At 35.4% G+C, this 20,063-nt stretch overlaps 1 protein-coding gene across 1 annotated transcript in view; it reads left to right on the top strand.

Moving 5' to 3' along the window:
* The window catches only part of LOC111142998 (dihydropyrimidine dehydrogenase), an 828,681-nt gene that overhangs the window by 169,320 nt on the left and 639,298 nt on the right, over window positions 1-20,063 (top strand). Inside the window, exon 4 of the mRNA XM_022496386.1 lies at window positions 14,888-14,975. Coding sequence (XP_022352094.1) covers window positions 14,888-14,975 — 88 coding nt within the window. The remainder of the gene's footprint in view (window positions 1-14,887; window positions 14,976-20,063) is intronic.

The following is a 20,063-nucleotide window of genomic DNA, read 5'->3' as shown; positions in this document are numbered from 1 at the left end:
GAAATGATACCTGTGTTAGAGCCTGAAGGATACCCAGGAATTTGTTGGATGGGAATTATGAGTGAGGAGTTATGCATTTTGTATTGAAGGAGAAGCAAGAGCAAAGGCAGGAAAATGGGAAGAATATAACATGTTTAACTGAAAATACTGCTTTCGTATTAGTATTACCAAAATCAATACTGTACTGTCGTCTTATATATAGAACTTTAACAACACCTCTTCAATAAAAAAGGATTTATGCACCCACTATGCTGAGAGAATAGATTAATATCTTTCTAGCTTGCAAAGCAATTTCCTCTCAGTGGGATTGTTCTGAAAAGTTCATCTTAAAAAAATATCAAGAAGGGAACAGGTGGGACAATTCACAGCTTGAATGAAAATGTGGTACATAAAGAAAAATTTATTCTCCAAAATTATATTTTTAAACAAGTTTCTCTTCTTTCTTCTTCTGTATACTTAAAGTTGAAAACTTGAGTGTGTCTTATGAAATGCATTCATGTACTGGAAGAATATTCATTTTAGATGTGGGAAATAAAGGAGGCAAAAAATTAAACCTCTATCAGAGACCTTCCCTTGACAAAGGGAGATTCATTTGCCTCCTTGCTGCTCTCATCACCCTGGGTTCTAATACCTCTTTTCATTGTTGACATGTAAGTTTGCCTACACTAACTACCCAAATGTGAAATTCGTTACTGAAACAGTCTCATCAAAACTATTAATACTAACTAAAGAAGGCATCTCTTGGAGAAATGAGGTAACAATTGCAAAGTTATTGCTAGGTGTAACTCATCATGCTAGTGAGGAGATCACTTTATGCTTGGTTTTATGGTGCGACTGCTCACTTCATTATGGATGCAGTAGCACTTACATCTTACATATTTTATTCCTCATGTTCTCTCCTGGTTACACTTTTTTTTTTTTCCCCAAAATGATACCACTTCACTTCCATATTCTACAAGGTCCCTTGAATTGACTTGGAAGATATTTTTCAGAATGTTTCCTATGTTTTTCATTTATTGAGAAGCTACTATGAACATGACATCGTTGGTATTCTTCATAATTATCTCAGTAATTATTATTTTATAATTTCACCATAAAACTTTCCTTCCCAGTAACTATTGAAAAACAGTGCTCATTTATTCCATTGTATTCTCCATTGTTCTTAGATTATAATACATACAATTTACAGTGATTTACATCATTGAGCATTTACTATATGGCAGGCACTAAGTGTTTTATGTTAATTTATTTAAACTTCCTTATAAGGGTATGGTGTCTAGCCTATAATTAGCAACTTATGGGAGGACTGGGGACACAAAGAATTTAATTAAATTTCCTAAAATAACAAAGCTAATAAATGATAGAGCTGCCTTTAATTCCAGAAGCCATCACACTACATTATCTCTTACAGTATTATTTTGTGATAGGTACCTAGTGAAAGGTGTATGAGTGAAAGAAAAGAAATCAGTTAAAGAAGAGATGATCTGTTTGTGGTGAAGGCAAATCTAGTAGCTGGGCAGAGAGTCTCTGCCACTTTCAGTAGATAGTAATAGATACTTCCAGTTTCTCACCTATCTTCCTCAAACCCTGTATACCGGGCCTTCCCTTAAGAGACACATGTACACACCAGCACACAGACACACACACAGCCTGAAGAAACAAATCCATTTATTATGTTTTTAGCATTATATTGGCGTTGAAGATAGAGAATGAACAGATGGTGCCTCTGAACTTAGGGCAAGTATGAACATCTCTTAATCTCTCCATTACCCCACCTTCACATCACAAGAATGTGCATTCATGTGTCTGACTTACTGTGAGACTCTTGAAGGCACAACCCATATCTTCCTCATTTTGGTATCTATACCATCTAGTGAAATACCCAGCAAATAAAAAGTGTTCTGTAGATATTTGTTGAGTGAGGAAGGAGGGAAGGGAGGAAAGAACAAAAAAAAAAAAAAAAAAAAGGAAATAATAAAATTCCACAGACCATGAACACGTTTAAATTCTACCTTCACTGAAATTCTTCATTGAGCTTTCCTAAATTTAATGGCATATGTAACATAATACCATGACAACATTGTCAGTGTTATAATGAGAAGCACAGTCAATGGAATTTTCCATTTTTATAGAAATATATATTATTTGCCCCTAGCTTTTCTGTTTTCCTGTTTTTACACTTTAAATCATGTTAAGCTGTAGGCAGCTAATTTTGATGACTATGTTCAAGATATTATTTCTGAACATTGTGTCTTTTGGTCTTTAGGCTAAGTTTTTTTAGACTAAATTTTATAAAAATATTCTGATAATTATCAGGCCATTGTCACATTAGTTCATTTCCCATGCCATTCCGTTGCCTGAAACTTTGGTCCACCTTAAGATATGAATTAAATTGAGAAGATTAAACATTTATATCCTTATCTGTTTTTCTCCCATATTCATTAACTTCCTGAAATTTCTACATACTCTTCATGTGCAATGGTCAGCATAAACTTAGGCATAAACTCCTAAGGACTGAAATAATGTTTAAATCACTTTATATAGAGCCTACTAAGAAGTAACAGTGGTGTGCAAAACAGCTTTAATGGGGACAATTTTAGTCTTTACTTTTTGCCACAATATATAATGCTCCAAGTGTTACAGAGTGACATAATTATTTTGGGCTTGGTCATGATTATAGATGTCAAATATGTTTTTATATGTTTTTATATGTCAAATATGTTTTTATTTTATGTATTACGTATGTGTGATATTTCTCCAGAATGTTTCTAATTGCATTTATTTTGTCTTTCTGGTATTTCTATTAGAAATTTCTGGTGTTTCTATTAGAAACACTGATTTCTTGATAGGTGATTTACCTATAAGAAAATGCTTTGTAAAGAGTAACATGATCATGGGGCCCCTGGGTGGCTCAGTGGATTAACCCTCTTTAGCTCAGTTCATGATCTCAGGGTCCTGGGATCAAGCCCCACATCAGGCTCTCTGCTCAGCAGGGAGCCTGCTTCCCCCTCTCTCTCTCTGCCTGCCTCTCTGCCCACTTGTGATCTCTCTCTCTGTGTGTCAAATAAATAAATAAAATCTTAAAAAAAAAAAAAAAGAATAACATGATCAGAGTGCCTGGGTGGCTCAGTCGTTAGGTGTCTCCCTTTGGCTCAGATCATGAACCTGGGGTCCTGGGATAGACCCCTGCATCAGGCTCTCTGCTCAGCGGGAAGCCTGCATCTCCCTCTCCCACTCCTCCTGCTTGTGTTCCGGTTCTCACTATCCTTCTCTGTCAAATTAATAAATAAAATCTAAAAAAAAAAAAAGAATAACATGATCTGCAAGTATTATTGCTACGCACTTTGTAAAGTAAATGAGGAATTTTGTTAGATTGTGTTTTAAGGCAGCTGGTTATGGATTAAATTGCATAACAATGACTATAACATGCATGGCTTTTATCAGAAACTCTTTACATCGGAAACTCTTTCTCAGGTTCTCTGGGGCTACTCGCTATCATTATGAGAACTGCTGCAGAAATGAAATGATCATATCCATAGGCTGGGCTTTGGAGAAAGTCAGACCTGTGTAAGAATCCTGACTCTGGATTTCACAAACTGGGAGGCAAGCCCTGACATTATCATACACTATTAAGATTTTAGAATGAAGTAGAAGAGAAAACTGGCAATCACCCTTAGAAGATTTTTATTAACTTCTTAATGGTCACCAGGATTACAAAAATAGGAAATAAAAGATTTCAAACCTGAAACAGAGAAGGAAATTTTGTGCCTTAGTATTTTTATCTTTAAAATGAGAATAACATCAGTACCTACTCCATGGGGTTCTTAGAAAGATATAGTGATTTAATATTTATATCTACCTCATCTAGTGATTATGGAGATGAAATGAGTTAATTTTTAAAAATGTATAAAATAGAGCTAGCATATAGTTACTCTTACATAAGTATTTACTCAATAAATTAAACCAAATATAAACATTTTTTTCACTAAAGGTGTATATTATTTACATACATTTGAAGAACAGTTATTTAAAAATGTATTTTTTCTAAACATTAACGGCAGTAACTGGAGCATTACCAAAATTTTGGCTGTCTTTTTCATCCAATTTCAAATTAATCTGTTTCAAAGCAAACCAACAGCAAAGAACAAGGAACCTAACCATTTTCTCACTGGAAGAGGAAATCTAAGAGACACCAGGAAAGTGAATCAGCATTGCATTCCAATGTGATAATTGCTTTGATAAAGGAACCCACAGGGTGTTCTGGGAGATCAGAATGGCAAGAACCAGGGAGCTCCATGAGAGACGCCTGAACTGAATTCTGAAGCAAGCTTGAAGTATAGTTTTTGAGGCAGGGAAAGAACATACTGGAATGCATAGAGGTTGAAAAATGACTGATATGCTCACAGAACAACAGGGTTCTAGAGTGGGGCAAGTGTTGCAGCTTTAAACAGTAGAAATAGGGGCACCTGGGTGGCTCAGTGGGTTAATTAAGCCTCTGCCTTCGGCTCAGGTCATGATCCCAGGGTCCTGGGATCGAGCCCCACATCGAGCCCCACATCGGGCTCTCTGCTCAGCGGGGAGCCTGCTTCCTCCTCTCTCTCTGCCTACCTCTCTGCCTACTTGTGATCTCTGTCTGTCAAATAAATAAATAAAATCTTAAAAAAAAATAAAAAAAAAAATAAACAGTAGAAATAAAGCAGGCAGGTGCCAGTGCTTACAGATCATTTTGTGAGAAACTCTCCCTTCAGGCAGGAAGATGTCATGATCTTTTTAAACAAAACAAAACAAAACAAAACAAAACAAAACTTGTGGAAAATGCATTTTTCTTTTACTTAGGGTAATCAGCATAGATTTTGATTAGGAATGAATATGTAAATTTAATTTAAATGTGTGCAGGGGTGTGTTTACTTTTCACTTTGAAAAGGAGAAGTGGCATCTTTTTTATGGAGGAAAACATTTAGATAAATTTGTGTCGGTTCCATACATGAAACTGAATAGTTCCAAAAGGAAGAAAATCCAGATCTGGCTGTTGCTTTCCAAATCTGTTCTTCCAGCACCTGAAATATTAGTCACTGTTGCACTTACAAAGAAGAAAAAAGAAGTCTAGACAAATCTCTTTTGCATGAAGTAAGTCCAGTATACTTTTAAGTCACCATCTTCAAGTAAGCTTCAGTAAACCCTTCCCTTCACCAGCACAAACTTAGAACGTAGTGGCTTTTTAATAAGTAACTTAGAATTGAATTATTCCTACTATGCTCTGATATCTAGCTAGCTAAGCTTTGGATAAATTTGTTTCTAAATTCTATCATTAGTGAATGATATAGTATTATTTTAAGGCCAAATATTTTCTTCCACTGTTGTTTTAATGACGTAATGAGTCCCTTCAGCTCTGTGCTGTCACTCATCAATTATTTATTTAACGAAACCTGACCTTTTGTTCTTTTCACTTTTCTGAACCACCAGATACTCAGAAGTGTATCCCATTGTTAAAACTCTTATAAAAACTTTTACCTGGATCTTTTTCATAAGACTTCTGGAGTTTTCAGGGAGAGGAAAGAGAATATGGGAACATCGTGGGTTTGTTTTTGCCTGATTTGATTCAAATGACCAAAGTAAAAAAAAATTAAAATTACACAGGATATTGTAATTTTAGTTGCCAGTCAACATCAAAATATGTTAATTTTTCAATTACATGTTATCCTTGCCCATTGCAAAAAAAAAAATTTAAAGCAGTATAACATTGTATAAAGTTAAATCTGACTCAGATATTAGCCCACTGTGCTTAAGTAGGTTTACATATTTACACAGATATTTTTTCATAACATATCACATAAATCTAGAAGTCATATAATAAATAGCCTATTTTATGCATTCATGAAACCATTGGACTTTGTTTCTCTTTTATATCTTTATTAGAAATCAGACAGAATTGTGTCAGTATTGTTATTATTGTTATATTATTCTGAAATTGCCTTCAAATAAGTCATAAAATATATGGTATTTTCCCTTTTGGAATTTACTGAAAAGTTTACTTTTAGAGCATCTATGACTAATATATATTACCTTTTTGGTTATGTTTGTATTAGGGCTTCACTGATATTCATTTAAACATACAAGGGATGTTTTAAAATTTGAGAAGGTAGTTTGCACAGCATATGGATATGTTCTAAAGAATAATGTCTTTTTTCTAAGAAGCCTGAGAAGATCCTCAATATAAATGAAAGAGTTCATGACACTAGTGGGGAAATGGTCCAAGTGAAATAAGATTATTGAGTAGCAGGAAAGCTATAATAAAAACTGTCAGTACTGTCACCCGGTTCGCTTTAAGGTCTGCAAAGGATCAAAGGTATATTGAGAGTCATCTAACAGTTGTTTGGAATGGGAGGGGAACCACAGTTGTGGTAAGCAACAGTATGCTGCTTTCAAAAAAATACCTACAGCTTGTTGTAGTTAAATTAAAAATGGTATGTTGGACTATAAAATGTGTTGGGACACTTGGGTTTTTGAAAATGGCTACATGCTAACTAAAGTGTAACTGTATTATGGATGTATGTAGTCATATGTATAGAAACTTAAAATGACATACAAATCAGGTAGTTTATTAATTATAAATTGCTACTTAAGGAAAGACCATATTGCAAGGGGAAAGTGCTACCCTACCCTGGAGGATAAGAAATTATTTGTTACCACCTCACCAAATGGCAGCAACTGAAAAGAAGAAAGGAGAGCTTTTGGGGTTCAGCTTGGCTTAGAGGAGGGGAAGGTGCAACTATCTTTGGTAGCCCCGAATCCAGGTTCATTCAACATCTCCTGCCTCCACCATACTGCCTAAATTCGACCCCAGTGAACCGTAGGTACACCAATGGGGAAGTCAGTGCCAGGTCTGTGCTGGTCTTGAAGATCGGCCCCCTAGTCTGTCTCCAAAAATCTTTGGTGATGACATTGCCAAGGGAACCAGTGATTGGAAGAGTCCGGGGATTACAGTGAAACTGGCCATTCCAAACAGACAGGCCTGGATTTTTTTTTTTTTTTTTAAATTTAAGTTCAATTAGCCAACATATAGTACATCATTAGTTTTAGATACAGTGTTCAGTGATTCATCAGTTGCATATAATACCCGATGTTCATTACATCACCCAGATTTTAAGTGGTACTTTCTGCTTCAACTCTGATTATCAAAGCCCTCAAGGAAACAAGAGACAGAAAGAAGCAGAAAAATATTTAATAACAGTGGAAATAATCACTTTTGATGATACCATCAATGTTGCCTGACAGATGCGGCACCAGTCTTTAGCCAGAGAACCCTCTGGAGCCATTAAAGAGATCCTATGGGCTGCAGCGTTGATGGCTGCTGTCCTCCGTGACATCATAAATGACAGCAGTACTGGCGCGGTGGAACACCCAGCTATTTACAAACTACAAAGGAAAATATTTCAATAAAGGGTCATTTGACAACACCCCCCTCCAAAATAAAAGGAAGAAAGAAAGAAAAAGAAAAGAGGAACTGAGAAATATGCCCAACACAGGCATTGGTACTAGAAGGTAATATATGAAGCAGGAATGAAGGAAAGCGTCTTTTATATCACATAGATTCTCATATTTAATAATTTGCATTCCTTAGTTATTTGCACAACCGTAAGTTATACCTTTAATAAGGATATAGCCATTTTCAAACTTTGCAATATATATATATACATTTTTTTTTTTTAAGATTTTTATTTATTTATTGGCAGAGAAAAAGTGCAAGCAGGGGGAGCTGGAGAGAGAGAGCAGACTCAGGAAATGATCCCAAGACCCTGAGATCATGACCTGATCCAAAGGCAGGCACTTAACCAAGTGAGCCTCCCAGGCGCCTCAAACTTTGCAGTGTGTTGTTGCAGTATATTGTTGTAGCATCTTCTCTTGAAAGGAAGAGAAGAATCTAAGTTTGTGAGCAGCATCCTCAGATACCACAATTTACTCTCTTTGTGTAGTAAAATAGGACAGTATGTTTAGAATTTTTCAGAAGGTGACATGCCCGAAGTTTTTATGGAAATATTTTACTTGCTTGAAGGACAAGATGTACATGAGTTTGTGGCTCCTTATACTGTTGAGGTTTTCAGAGCATACTTATTTTTTTAAATAAAAATATGTTTAAAAACCGTCTAATACAACTGGCTATTCCAAGGTTATTTAAAATGTAATAAAATCAGCCTCCTAATTTTAGGAATTAGTGCCTCAGTGACTTCTGAGGTTATATAAGCCTTTGAAATCTTGTGACAATTTTTTCGTCTTGACTCAAGAAACTTCTCCTTGAGGAGACTTTTTACTCTCTTTTCTTAAACTAAAATTGGACTCCAGGAGAGAGGATACTGTAGCCTTTTTCTAGCTGTGACTTCTAAACTGCTTTTTTCTCAGTCTTCAAATTACTTTGGCAAGTAGGCAGTGATGTTGCGAAGAGATAAGGTCAGTAGAACATCACCTTTTAAAGCTCTAACCTGTCTTCCTATGTGAATGGGATAGTCTTGGGTGTAAGATGGTAAATGTGTTCTAGTAGTTTCCTCAGCTGCCCTGGTCACTGGTCTTATTATGCTTCTGGGAGATTTCTGGAGCCTCAGTATTCTCCATGTGTGAAGTGGAGATAAAAGCCTTCTTACTAATTTTTAAGAACCAGTTATATATGAAAATAAAAAATGAGTATCAAAATGTAACGTAAGTCCTTCCATTCAATTCAAAGTATGCAAAAAATGTAAAACATACTTTTTTAGCCATTTGTTTCTGAGAAAACCAGTAATTCTCTGGTATAGAGTACAGAAAGATTGTAGAAATGTTTTTAACTATGTTTTATTCCCAGACTCATGCCCATGATCATTCAACAAGATATTCTGAGTATCAGTTATGTGAATTGTGCACTGTTTTAAATCTTGTTTGTTTTGAATTATTTTGAAGCACCCACATATGAATGGAAATTTCTAGTAGATAAATAGCTCTATTTAAAAATTATGTTTTGGTATTAACCTATAAATTCGAATAAATATTAAAAGTCTTAAAATATGAACATCATTGGTTCACCATCACCAAGGCAGAATGGTGCACAGCATAAAAAATTCAGTTACTTTTCACAATATTGCCATAGTTTCCCAGCCCAGCAAAATAGAAGCTGGGCCAAGATGCATATTAGGAATATTCAAAATTAGTGCCAAATACCCCAGAGCTAGTAAGAATCTGTTGTGTAATCAGAGCAGCGCAATCAGAAAGAATATAGGAAAGGCTATTAATAGAATATTGAGAGAAGTGGAGAGAATTATTAGAATCTGGGAATTGCTCTTGACTGTTTAATGTATCAGAACATTGAATTAGTCTCATCATGTATTAAAGATACCAACCATCTTTCTTGGGTGTTTCTGTTATGATGGGATCTGGTACAAGGATTGCAAGCTGTGGAACTCAAACTTGCGTTACACACTTCTAACACCCCATTTCCTTCTTCCTTTCCTTTTTTTTAATTAACATATATTATTTGCTTCAAGGGTACAGGTCTGTGAATCATCAGTCTTATATAATTCACAGCACTCACATTGCACATTTTTTTTAGAGATTTTATTTATTTGAGAGAGAGAGAGACAGAGATAGAGCATGAGCGAAGAGGAGAGGGAGAAGCGGGCTCCCAGTTGAGCAAGGAGCCCGATATAGGGCTCAATCCCAGCACCCTGGGACCATGACCTAAGACGAAGGCAGATGCTTAACCAACTGAGTCACCCAAGCGCCCCTAGGCCCCCATTTCTTGATTTACATACCTTCCATTCAATTCTGTGCTGTTTCAGTAGAAATATTGCCAAATTGGGGTAGAATATTAGTCTGTGTATTTACTTATACTGGTGATTATAGAGTAGGGGAGTTAGATCCTATTACTCCTCTGCTACATTTCAGTTAATTAGACCTTCCAGAGGAAGGTACTAAACATGAAAGTTCTGAGGCATCACAACATCAATATTAGGAAAATACCTTGTTTTGTTTCCATATAAATACTAACTTGCCCAATTTGATTACATCTAGACTAATACAGATTATACATAGCCTGATCAAACACTGCTAACTTGATTGAACCAAAGTCTAACAAAAGACCAAAAACAATGCAATATGATGTTTTAAGGTTTTCATATAGATTTTGTGTGATTTTTTTTTAACTGAGGAAGAAATTGTTATTTAAACTCATGGATTGGAAAATTCTTTAACAAGCATAGGTTATAATTCCAACTGCTCTGGATGCTTAACAATAAAAGCAGGCATCTGTTTTCAGATGTGTGAAGAATGAAATGCTATTCATTTCATGACTTACTATAATTTTTTTTGGGTGTTATGCTATAGAGTAAAACTGTCCAGGCTCACTAATATTTGGAGAGAGGAATCATGGCTCTCTTTCCCTGGAGAAAGATCTGTATATCTCTAATAGTTTTTGTCCCTTAAATAGCAGTACTAAAGTTTTCATACATTTTTTATGGTCATGTTGAATCATGAAGGATTAACATTATTAAGGATTCTATATTTGCTTTTAATGAAATCCATTGTTATGCCCTCTATTAAACGTGGAAATGAAAAAAGTTTATCACTAGTAAAAAATCTAAGATGTTTCATTGCTTAAAAAATAATCTAATATTCTGCTTTTAGTATAAATATAATTATTTCAGGATTAAAATATTACATAATTGTTTATCTGAGTTAACTTTTGGCTCTTAAAATGCATTTAAAAATAAACTGCATTGTAACAGAGTAACTTTGAAACATAAAAGGGGAATTAAACGAATGAAGATAAAAACAAGTATAATTTAAATGTTACTTCTAAGGAAAAATTTATGTAGAACTGTGGTTTACAATAATTGTTGACATATTCCCCTAAGTACTGTGTCTGTGATTTTTCATGGTATCAATCATTTAAAGCAATTTAGGTAATAACATTCTGACATGCATTTCTGCTATTTTATTTACACCATTTGCCTACATCATTGTAATGCAGTACCTTTCTGATTTGGTACAGTAAATGCACTCTGTAATATCTATTATGTCATGGTCAAAGGATAATTTATTGTCAAATAGAAAAATAGGTCAACACTAATGTCACTTGATGATCAACCCCCCCCCAAGTTTAATAAAACATCTCACCAGTATGCATTCCAGTGCAGTGGTTGATATTTTATTAGGACTACCTGGCTATAGCAGTAGTGTAATTACTGAGCTGTCAGAGTGATAAGTGGGATTAATGGCAGCCTGATGCACTTTAGTCTGCAGAGCGCTTAGAGAATTGCAAGATGGTATTATTATCAGAGTCTGCCCATTCTGGCATATTCATGGCACCAAAGGAAAAAAAAAAAAGAATGCTACAATTCAGGTTTGCATTGCCCTGCCTCATTAACATCTGACATTTCCAACAGCTGTTATTTGTGAACTTGCTCAATAATAAAAAGGGACTTATTTGGTAAAGAGGCTTAATAACCACAACTAAAAATCCTTACATTGTCAGTGCTGTTAAGTGAATCTGTTTATGTTGAATTTAAGATTTCTCTAGAAGAACAGGGAAATATACTATGCATTAATTTGGCTCATTCATATGTGCTGACAATATAACTTTATTTTTTAATTGCCTTATTATTCAAGATGGGTGTTAGAAAAAAGAAAAGCAGAAAACTTGTGACTTCATTAAGGATAAGCAGAATCTATATATCTATATGGTATATATATACACATATACAGATATACATACACACATATGTATATATAGACATAAATATATACACACACATACACACATGAAACAAATAGTACATTTGTTGCTTTATTACTGGGAATTTCCAAATATTTTTAAAACTGTTGAAATGATGTTTTTAATAAATTAGAATTTATTTAAGATGGCGTATTATTTGCTAATTTTTTAGCTATTTTATTTTACCACCTCAGAGGAAATCATTTCAGATCACTAATAATGTTCAACATATTTATCCATGTGGAGATAACACATATAATATCACCTCATTTCAACATCATAGACCAAATTGACCATGCATTATGCTCTGTTGCACTGTTGGGCAGTGTATGCTGCTAACTATACTTTCAAGAAGTTCTTTTTGAACTCAGTGACAGTGTGTTAGGAGAAAAAATCATGAGTATGAGAAGATAGGAATTCAGCTAAATGATAGATGTGAATCTAACAATGGCATTTAGAGGAATGATAGGGGAGAGGTTTAATGACTACATTTCAGGGAGGACAATTGATTATGAAAAGCCTTCGGTACTCATTGTGTAAAATTTAATTTAGAGAGAAGGCTAAGGGCACAAACCAGAGAAAAGAGATCAGATTTAAAAACAAGATATTAATTAGGTGCTGAGAAATTGGTTCAGACAATGAAGAGGACTCTCCTACTCACAAAAGAATGACAAGGAGACTGGTATTGTTTTCTCAAAGGAAATGAAGCAAGGTCTTTACACATGGAAGTAGATAGAAAATGAGCTAGCTAGTCACCTTTGTCACTGAGCAGTGTAGGATTCATTCTTAATGAAATTCTTGGAGAATTTTGGTCTTCTGACAAATATGACAGTGGTATATCTTAAGTTTTAGATCTCCAGCCTAATTCTTCTCTACTCCTGTTCTCACTGTGTGTCTGACCAACCTGGATTAGTTTACGTACCTTGTCATGTTCTCCAGGCCTGGGCACGTACTGGGTCATTATCTTGAGTGACCTTGCACTCCAAATCCCACCCTTCGCCACTTCCCTAAGGCCCATTCATTCTTCAATGTTCCGTTTGAGTAGTACTCTTCCCAAAGAGCTTTGCCTGCCTCTCTCCCTCCAGCACTACCATTCCTCTTAAACGCTCCCTTCCGATAATATTTTCACCCAAATTCACATTGACAACGACAGTTGCCTTTTATACATGTCAACTTCCTCCAAACTGTAAGGTACATGAGAGCAGGACTTGTGTCTTGTTTATCAATTTTATATCCTCATATGCCAGGTTCTGCCATGTAGTAGGGGCTCATTAGATATTTATTAAATGAGTAAATAAATAAATAACACACATTGATATGAAAATTAAGGACCATTCTAGCCTGCGCTTTCAGTCCTGATGTAGTAATTATAGAATTGTGATTCTTGCTGTGTAGATCCAACCATATATATCAGAATCACCTCAAAGACTCCCCCCCAATACAGATTCTCAGGCCAGTAACTCAGACTCAGGAGGGGTTTCCCTGTGGAAACTGTGACATTTATCAAGCTGATTCTTTGGCACACTAAAGTTTGATCATATCTCTGGTTGGTTCCCCAGGAAGCAGATTTTGAAATGAGATTAGTATGCAGGAAGTTTATTAGAAGGTCAATATTTTTACATGAGTGAAGGAATCAGGATTGGACAGCCAGCCATAATAAAGGCTGCAGTGGTGGGGAGGATGTGGAGAAAGGGGAACCCTTTTACACTATTGGTGGGAATGCAAGTTGTTGCAGCCACTCTGGAAAACAGTGTGGAGATTCCTTGAGAAATTATAAATAGAGCTACCCTATGACCCTGCAATTGCACTACTGGGTATTTACTCCAAATATACAGATGCAGTGAAAAGAAGGGCCGTCTGTACCCTAATGTTCATGGCAGCAATGGCCACAGTTGCCAAATTGTGGAAAGAACCAAGATTCCCTTCAACGGACGAATGGATAAAGAAGATATGGTCCGTATATACTATGGAGTATTATGCCTCCACCAGAAAGGATGAATATCCAACTTTTATATCAACATGGACAGGACTGGAAGAAATTATGTTGAGTGAAATAAGTCAAGCGGAGAGTCAATTATCATATGGTTTCACTAGTGGAGCATAAGGAATAACACGGGGGACATTGGGAGATGGAGAGAAGAAGTGAGTTGAGCGAAATTGGAGGGGGAGACAAACCATGAGAAACTATGGACTCTGAGAAATAAACTGAGGGTTTTGGAGGGAATGAGGGTGGGATGTTGGGTGAGCCTGGTGGTGGGTATTAAGGAGGGCATGTATAGCATGGAGCACTGGGTGTGGTGCATAAACAATGAATTTTGGAACACTGAAAAAAAAAAAAAAAGGCTGCAGTGGGTCTTTGCAGACTTGTTCCCCAAGTCTGGGCAAGGGTACTGGGCCTTTAATCTCTTCATTGACCTGCAATTGGAAGCAGGCTGCCATTGGAAAGGGGACACGACCTTGGTTGAGCCTGTTCTTTTTGGCTGAAGGTATAGCAGCAGGGGAATAAGTGCTTCATTCTGGAATGGGGTGGATTTGAACTATGCATGAAGCATGTACTACAAAGCCCAGTGGCCATGTGAATAGTTTGTAGGTTAAAAAACACAAGAAAGTTGGAGGGAGGGAGAGCTGATAGGAGGTAAAGAAAGAGGGAGAGAGGAAAGGTGGGAGACAAAGTGGGAGAGATGAAGGGAGGAAAAAAGGAAGTTACAAGTGGTAAAATGAGAGAGACTTTGCTTGTTTGCTTTGTATTTTTATAATAATTGTGGCATAAAGGCATACAAAACTTTTATCATAAAAGACTGTATTCTCTAAGTGTTGTCAGTTTAGGAGAGATCAAAATAAGACTGGTTTAGTAAAAGAATAAATGATGTATCTTAAATGAGTATGGTTCTCTTAATCCCTAGGATGAACACGGAAAGGATGGGCAGTTAGCCCGAGTGGTGGTATTTTATACATCTCAGAAGGTGTACAAAAAATGAAACACAGATGCTCTTTGTTTCCTGCTTAAAAAAAGATTTTGTGCCTTAAAAATAGCACTATTTTATTTGTCCTTACTAGACGCTAACTCTGAATGGGTATCAAATAGAGAATATATAGAGTATTACCTTAGTTACCTTAGAGTTTCTTTAATCTGGTCATTTTATTCCTTAGGTGCCTGAAATGTGCAGATGCCCCCTGTCAGAAGAGCTGTCCCACCAATCTAGATATCAAATCATTCATCACAAGTATTGCAAACAAGGTAAATTCAGATTTAGCTCTGCAAATGAAAATAACAGCACTGATCTTGGTATCTATGACTTGTGATTAAAGCATAAAGCTTGTCTTAGTAAATTGGGTTAAGCTATTAAAGATATGATTTCTAGAGGCATGTAAAAATGCGGTACATTTTGTTAATTAATCTCTTCCAAGTTGTGATATAATTATTACAAAAATGCATATTCATTGTTTATTGATTTAAAAATTAGTTTTTGTTAAAATTAATGATTTTTAAATCCAAGACACTCACTGAATAGATTGACTATAGCTTAAGCTTGCTAAATGCTTATAGATAGGAACTGTCATTGATTAGCAAAACACATTTCAAATTTGTGAAATATTTTTGTTTCAAAATGTGTTTTGATATTAAGTCTGGCAGACTGAGACACATCAAAGAAATGGACTTTCCCTGTTGCTGAAATTCAGTTAATTTGTTTAAGATGTGGAATAAATCGTAGAGACTAGATAGAGTTATAACCAAAAAACCCCCAAGACTAAAAAATACAAAACAGGCTTTTATGAGCATGAGTAGAACAGAAGGAATTTTAATCTTTTTTTTTTTTAAACCAGTGTGAAACTAAGCCCAGTTTTTCATTCACTAAGTGAATGTTTGATTGATTGAATAATTAATTAATAGTATCTTTCATTTGTGAAACGAGTATTGTGAGCTCATAGCCAAGTGTTTGATGCTTTAGCAAATGGACAAAAGCTGAAGGAAGTCTTCCCTAAAGGATGTAGAGAATCCTTCTTTTCAGTGTTTGACACTTATGTTCTAAAATGCTATACAAATCCAATAAGTACTCCTTCACCAACCAGCTACCTTTTTTTTAAAGATCATTTCTCAATGACAGTTATTCAAAAAAATATTTCAGGGGAAAATGGTACATTTATATAGTTTTAGGATTTCAAAAGAATTAATGTTATTACTTAAGTATATGTTATGGTATTAATCTACATGGATATATTAATTATATTTAATATATTATTATTTATAAATATATTTATTTTATTTAAGTCTAGGTTAAATTTTTAGATTAACCACTTATTGGGAACCCAGGGAAAATTATTTATGAAAGAAAGACAGCATCTGTCTTACAAGGTTGTGGTATAAATGAAAGGATACTTGTGTGTGACCATCCCTAACATAGTGATTATTTAACAAATATTTTGTTGATGTGGAATTATTAATTTCCCTCTACATTCAGCATGGTGCATATTATACAAGGGATTACTATTTTTGTAGCTGGTATTATTTATTGAGTAGCTGCTATGTACCAAACACAGTGACATGTATTGGGTTCCTGTTATGGCCTGGCCTTGTAGAAGTTCATAATTTGTGAACAGAAATGGATACATTAAGAAAAAAAAAAAAAAAAGACACCCTAACCATATTAGATGTGGCTGATGCTGCAATCCATGCAATCCAGGAAGAGTATTCCGCATGGGCAAAGGCAGCAATGTGAGTGTGTACATGACAAGTTTGGGCAAATGTTGTAACTCCAGTGTGGCTAGGGTAGGGCCTAGATTACAGAAACAGAATGATGGAAAAGAGACAAGGCAATTAGACTGGGATTCAGTTGTGAAAATATTGTCATTCTATGCTCAATATTTGAGACTTAATCCCATCCATAGAAGATCACGAATTTCTTTATATTTGTTTTATAATTAAGAAGATGAATTCTAGGAAGGGATCTCATTTATTAACTTTATGGTAATCCCAAACATCTATCATCACAAGACCTTTTTCTTATATGTGAAAATAATTCATTATGTGAAATCTTATTTGTTTACTAATGGCTTCATAGGAATGGGATGTAACCAAATGTCCAAAGTTTGAAGTCTGAAGTGTTTTGACTAAAATTATTTCCATGCTTGATTTCATGCATGAGGAGATATTACAGTTATAATCCATTTTAGCTAATGTTCCCTAGATATTCCAAAGTTCACTAGTGATATTAGGATTCTAATTAGCGTATACCCCACTCATTCAAGGTCTATACAAATTTATAGGAAAAAATAAATGACCTAAAGGGAATAATGGTATTCTTTGAGAAGTTTATAAAATGTCTAAGCAAGATCAGAATCACCTCTATTTTAGGAAAACTTTGTTTCTTTAATTTGTCTGTATTCCTTACTGCCTAATGAAGCAATTTGCTTAGCTATTTTTATTTAAACAGATTTTTATTTGAAGAGAAGATATTTGGAGACCTTTAATTGAAAATGTGATCTTTTGCCAGGCATTTAGGGAACTCTATCATTAAATAGTGTTTTGTTGAAGAACACTGAAGTAATCATAAAAGGTCAGAGATTCTTGTTCTTTAAAGACTGCAGCTTTTTAGATATTTACCAGCTGTGTACAATGTAGGCTGTCCCACCTTGCTCTGCCAGTGGACCTCAACTCAGGAGGGGGATTCTTTCCAGGTTGAGAGGGTAATTGAATCACCAGACTCAATGAGCCTTGTGCCTCTTTGAGAAAAGGATGTCACTTGTATTGTATTGTGTTAGGTTTCTGTGATTCAGGGAGTTTAGGCCAATAGTTCCATTCTTTATTTTCTTACAAACTGGATTACAGCTCTAGTTTTCAAAGGTACACTCAATTCTATTGTACCCCCTCAGTCAGTTTTTCTCTGTTTCATTCATGTAGGCTGTTGTTTGCAATTGTATCTCTCAATCGGAAGTACACGTTTCAGAGTCATCAAACTGTGAATACTGGGTTCTATTTCCTGATAGCTTTCCTTTGGGGGAAAAAAAAAGCAGTACTTTATATCAGAATGAGTGAGACCAATCTATAAATGTAGCAAAAAAGAATGACTTTTTAAAAATGTTCCTTCGTTTCGTGATACTTTATTTTAAACAATATAGTTGCTTTCTCTTTTCAAACGTTTCTGTCAAATTGTAAAGCATTGATTTTTCCACTGATTTGTATATTATATAGAATCTGTGTGCCCAGAATTGTATGGCTTTTATACCTAGATAAATAAACTTAATAATACACATTAGAGGAAAGCTGACTAAATGATGCAATGGAAAAAACAAAACTCTTCTTTATGATAGATCCCTATGGAAAGTATGAGTAGAAGTCAGGGAAGGAACAGATGTCACCAGCAGAATTCATTTGATAACTATGGGCAACAACATTTTTATTTAAAAGAAGTCATCTCAATATATGTGCGTGTGCATATGTGTGTGTACACATGCACACACACATGCGTATTCCCGACACAAGTGTTACAAAGCAGAAGCGTAATCAATAGTTTTACTTCATCCTCCTTTTGGGTTTGCTTTTCAATTACAATGGCTAAGTGGTTTAATACCTTTATCAAGTAAAATGTTGATCATTTCCAGAATAATTTCCTGAAAACATAGCAGTAATTATATCACTGCTTTGTTCAAAAAATGTCTGTGGCTTCCCAGTGCCTAGAGATCAGTGTCCAAATACATAGCCTATTACGTAAGCCTATTGAACTTTTCCCCACTATCATGACAGAGAAATAAGGAGATGAAAAAAAAAAATTAGGAGGCCCACAAATTACTACCCATTAGTATTTGAAAATATGAAAATTTAGATATGTGAAATAAAAAGGTAGTGATAAGGTTTCTTTAGGTGTGCAAGGCTAGTTTCCTCACTTGTTTTGCTAAACAAGAACTATGAGCACCTTTGTCCCAAGAGGACTGTTAGAAACTTACTTACACGCTGCCATAAAATGATGCTCAAGAGAACACAGCTTTTAAAAACTCTGTTATGTGGGACACCTGGGTGGCTCAGTTGGTTAAGCAGCTGCCTTCGGCTCGGGTCATGATCCCAGCGTCCTGGGATTGAGTCCCACATCGGGCTCCTTGCTCATCAGGGAGCCTGCTTCTCCCTCTGCCTCTGCCTGCCATTCTGTCTGCCTGTGCTTGCTCTCTCTCCCTCTCTCTCTCGGACAAATAAATAAAATCTTAAAAAAAAGAAAAACAAAAACAAAACTCTGTTATGCTTTTAGAGGGCAAACAATTAGAGCTGAATATGCCATTTGGCTTAAATAAATAGTTCTGAATTCATGTGTTAATTTCATTTACTGTTGAGATGCCAGTATTTGAGTAATGTGAAAAATGTATTTTTCTAGGACTGAGTAAATTCAAATTTTTACAACTCCTTTATGGTAGGGGTCTGTGTCATTTAGGATGTTAATTTGAGTGGGTCTTCTGGTAGGGAGTAAAGTACTATATATCAAATTAGCTCATCCCTAAGTCAGAAAATACTGTTTTATGTCTATTAATCTTATCCTTTTAAAACTTGTAAGATAATATTGTTATGCTTTATTAGTCTATGTGAATAAAGCTATATTGGATTAGCTTTATTCACATATTTGCCAATTTTTTTTTATTTTTTTCCTTTTTTTTTTCATTTTGGAATTGCCATGGGAAAGTGGTTTAGTTTTGCTTATACTGATACTATTGGAAAATTAACAGAAACCTAATTAATGCTCATTTGAGTGTTACATGTCTTTGGAGGGGGGGCTTTTTTTTTTTTGGCTTTTGTTTTGTTTTGTTTTTTAAGATTTTATTTATTTATTTATTTATCTATTTGACAGAAAGAGAGATCACAAGTAGGCAGAGGGGCAGGCAGAGGGAGAGGGGGAAGCCCAGTGCGGGGCTCAATCCCAGGAACCTGAGACCATGACCAGAGCCGAAGGCAGAGGCTTAACCTACTGAGCCACCCAGGTGCCCCGGGAGGGGGTTGTTTTAAAGAACTTTTTATCTTTAGTGTTCCACTAAACAGTGATTTATCTATGTTTGGATTTCTTTCTTTTTTTTTTTTTTTAAGATTTTATTTATTTATTTGAGAAAGTGACTGAGAGAGTACATGAGCAGGGGGAGAGGGAGGAGAGGGAGAAACAGATTCCTGCTGAGCAGGGAGCCCAACATGGGCTTGATCCCAGGACCCTGGGATTATGAGGTGAGCTGAAGACAGACTCTTAACTGACTGAGACACTCAAACCTACGTTTGGATTTCTTTTTGTTTATCCTGCTTACTTTTCACTGTAGTTGTTGAATCTGTGCACTGATGACTTTCAACATTTGGGGGAAT

The sequence above is a fragment of the Enhydra lutris genome, unplaced genomic scaffold (assembly GCF_002288905.1).
Source record: "Enhydra lutris kenyoni isolate GAN:26980312 unplaced genomic scaffold, ASM228890v2 scaffoldscaffold9, whole genome shotgun sequence".
Taxonomy (NCBI): Eukaryota; Metazoa; Chordata; class Mammalia; order Carnivora; family Mustelidae; genus Enhydra; species Enhydra lutris.
The sequence above is the reverse complement of the archived record's forward strand: the minus strand, read 5'-3'. Positions and strand labels throughout refer to the sequence as shown.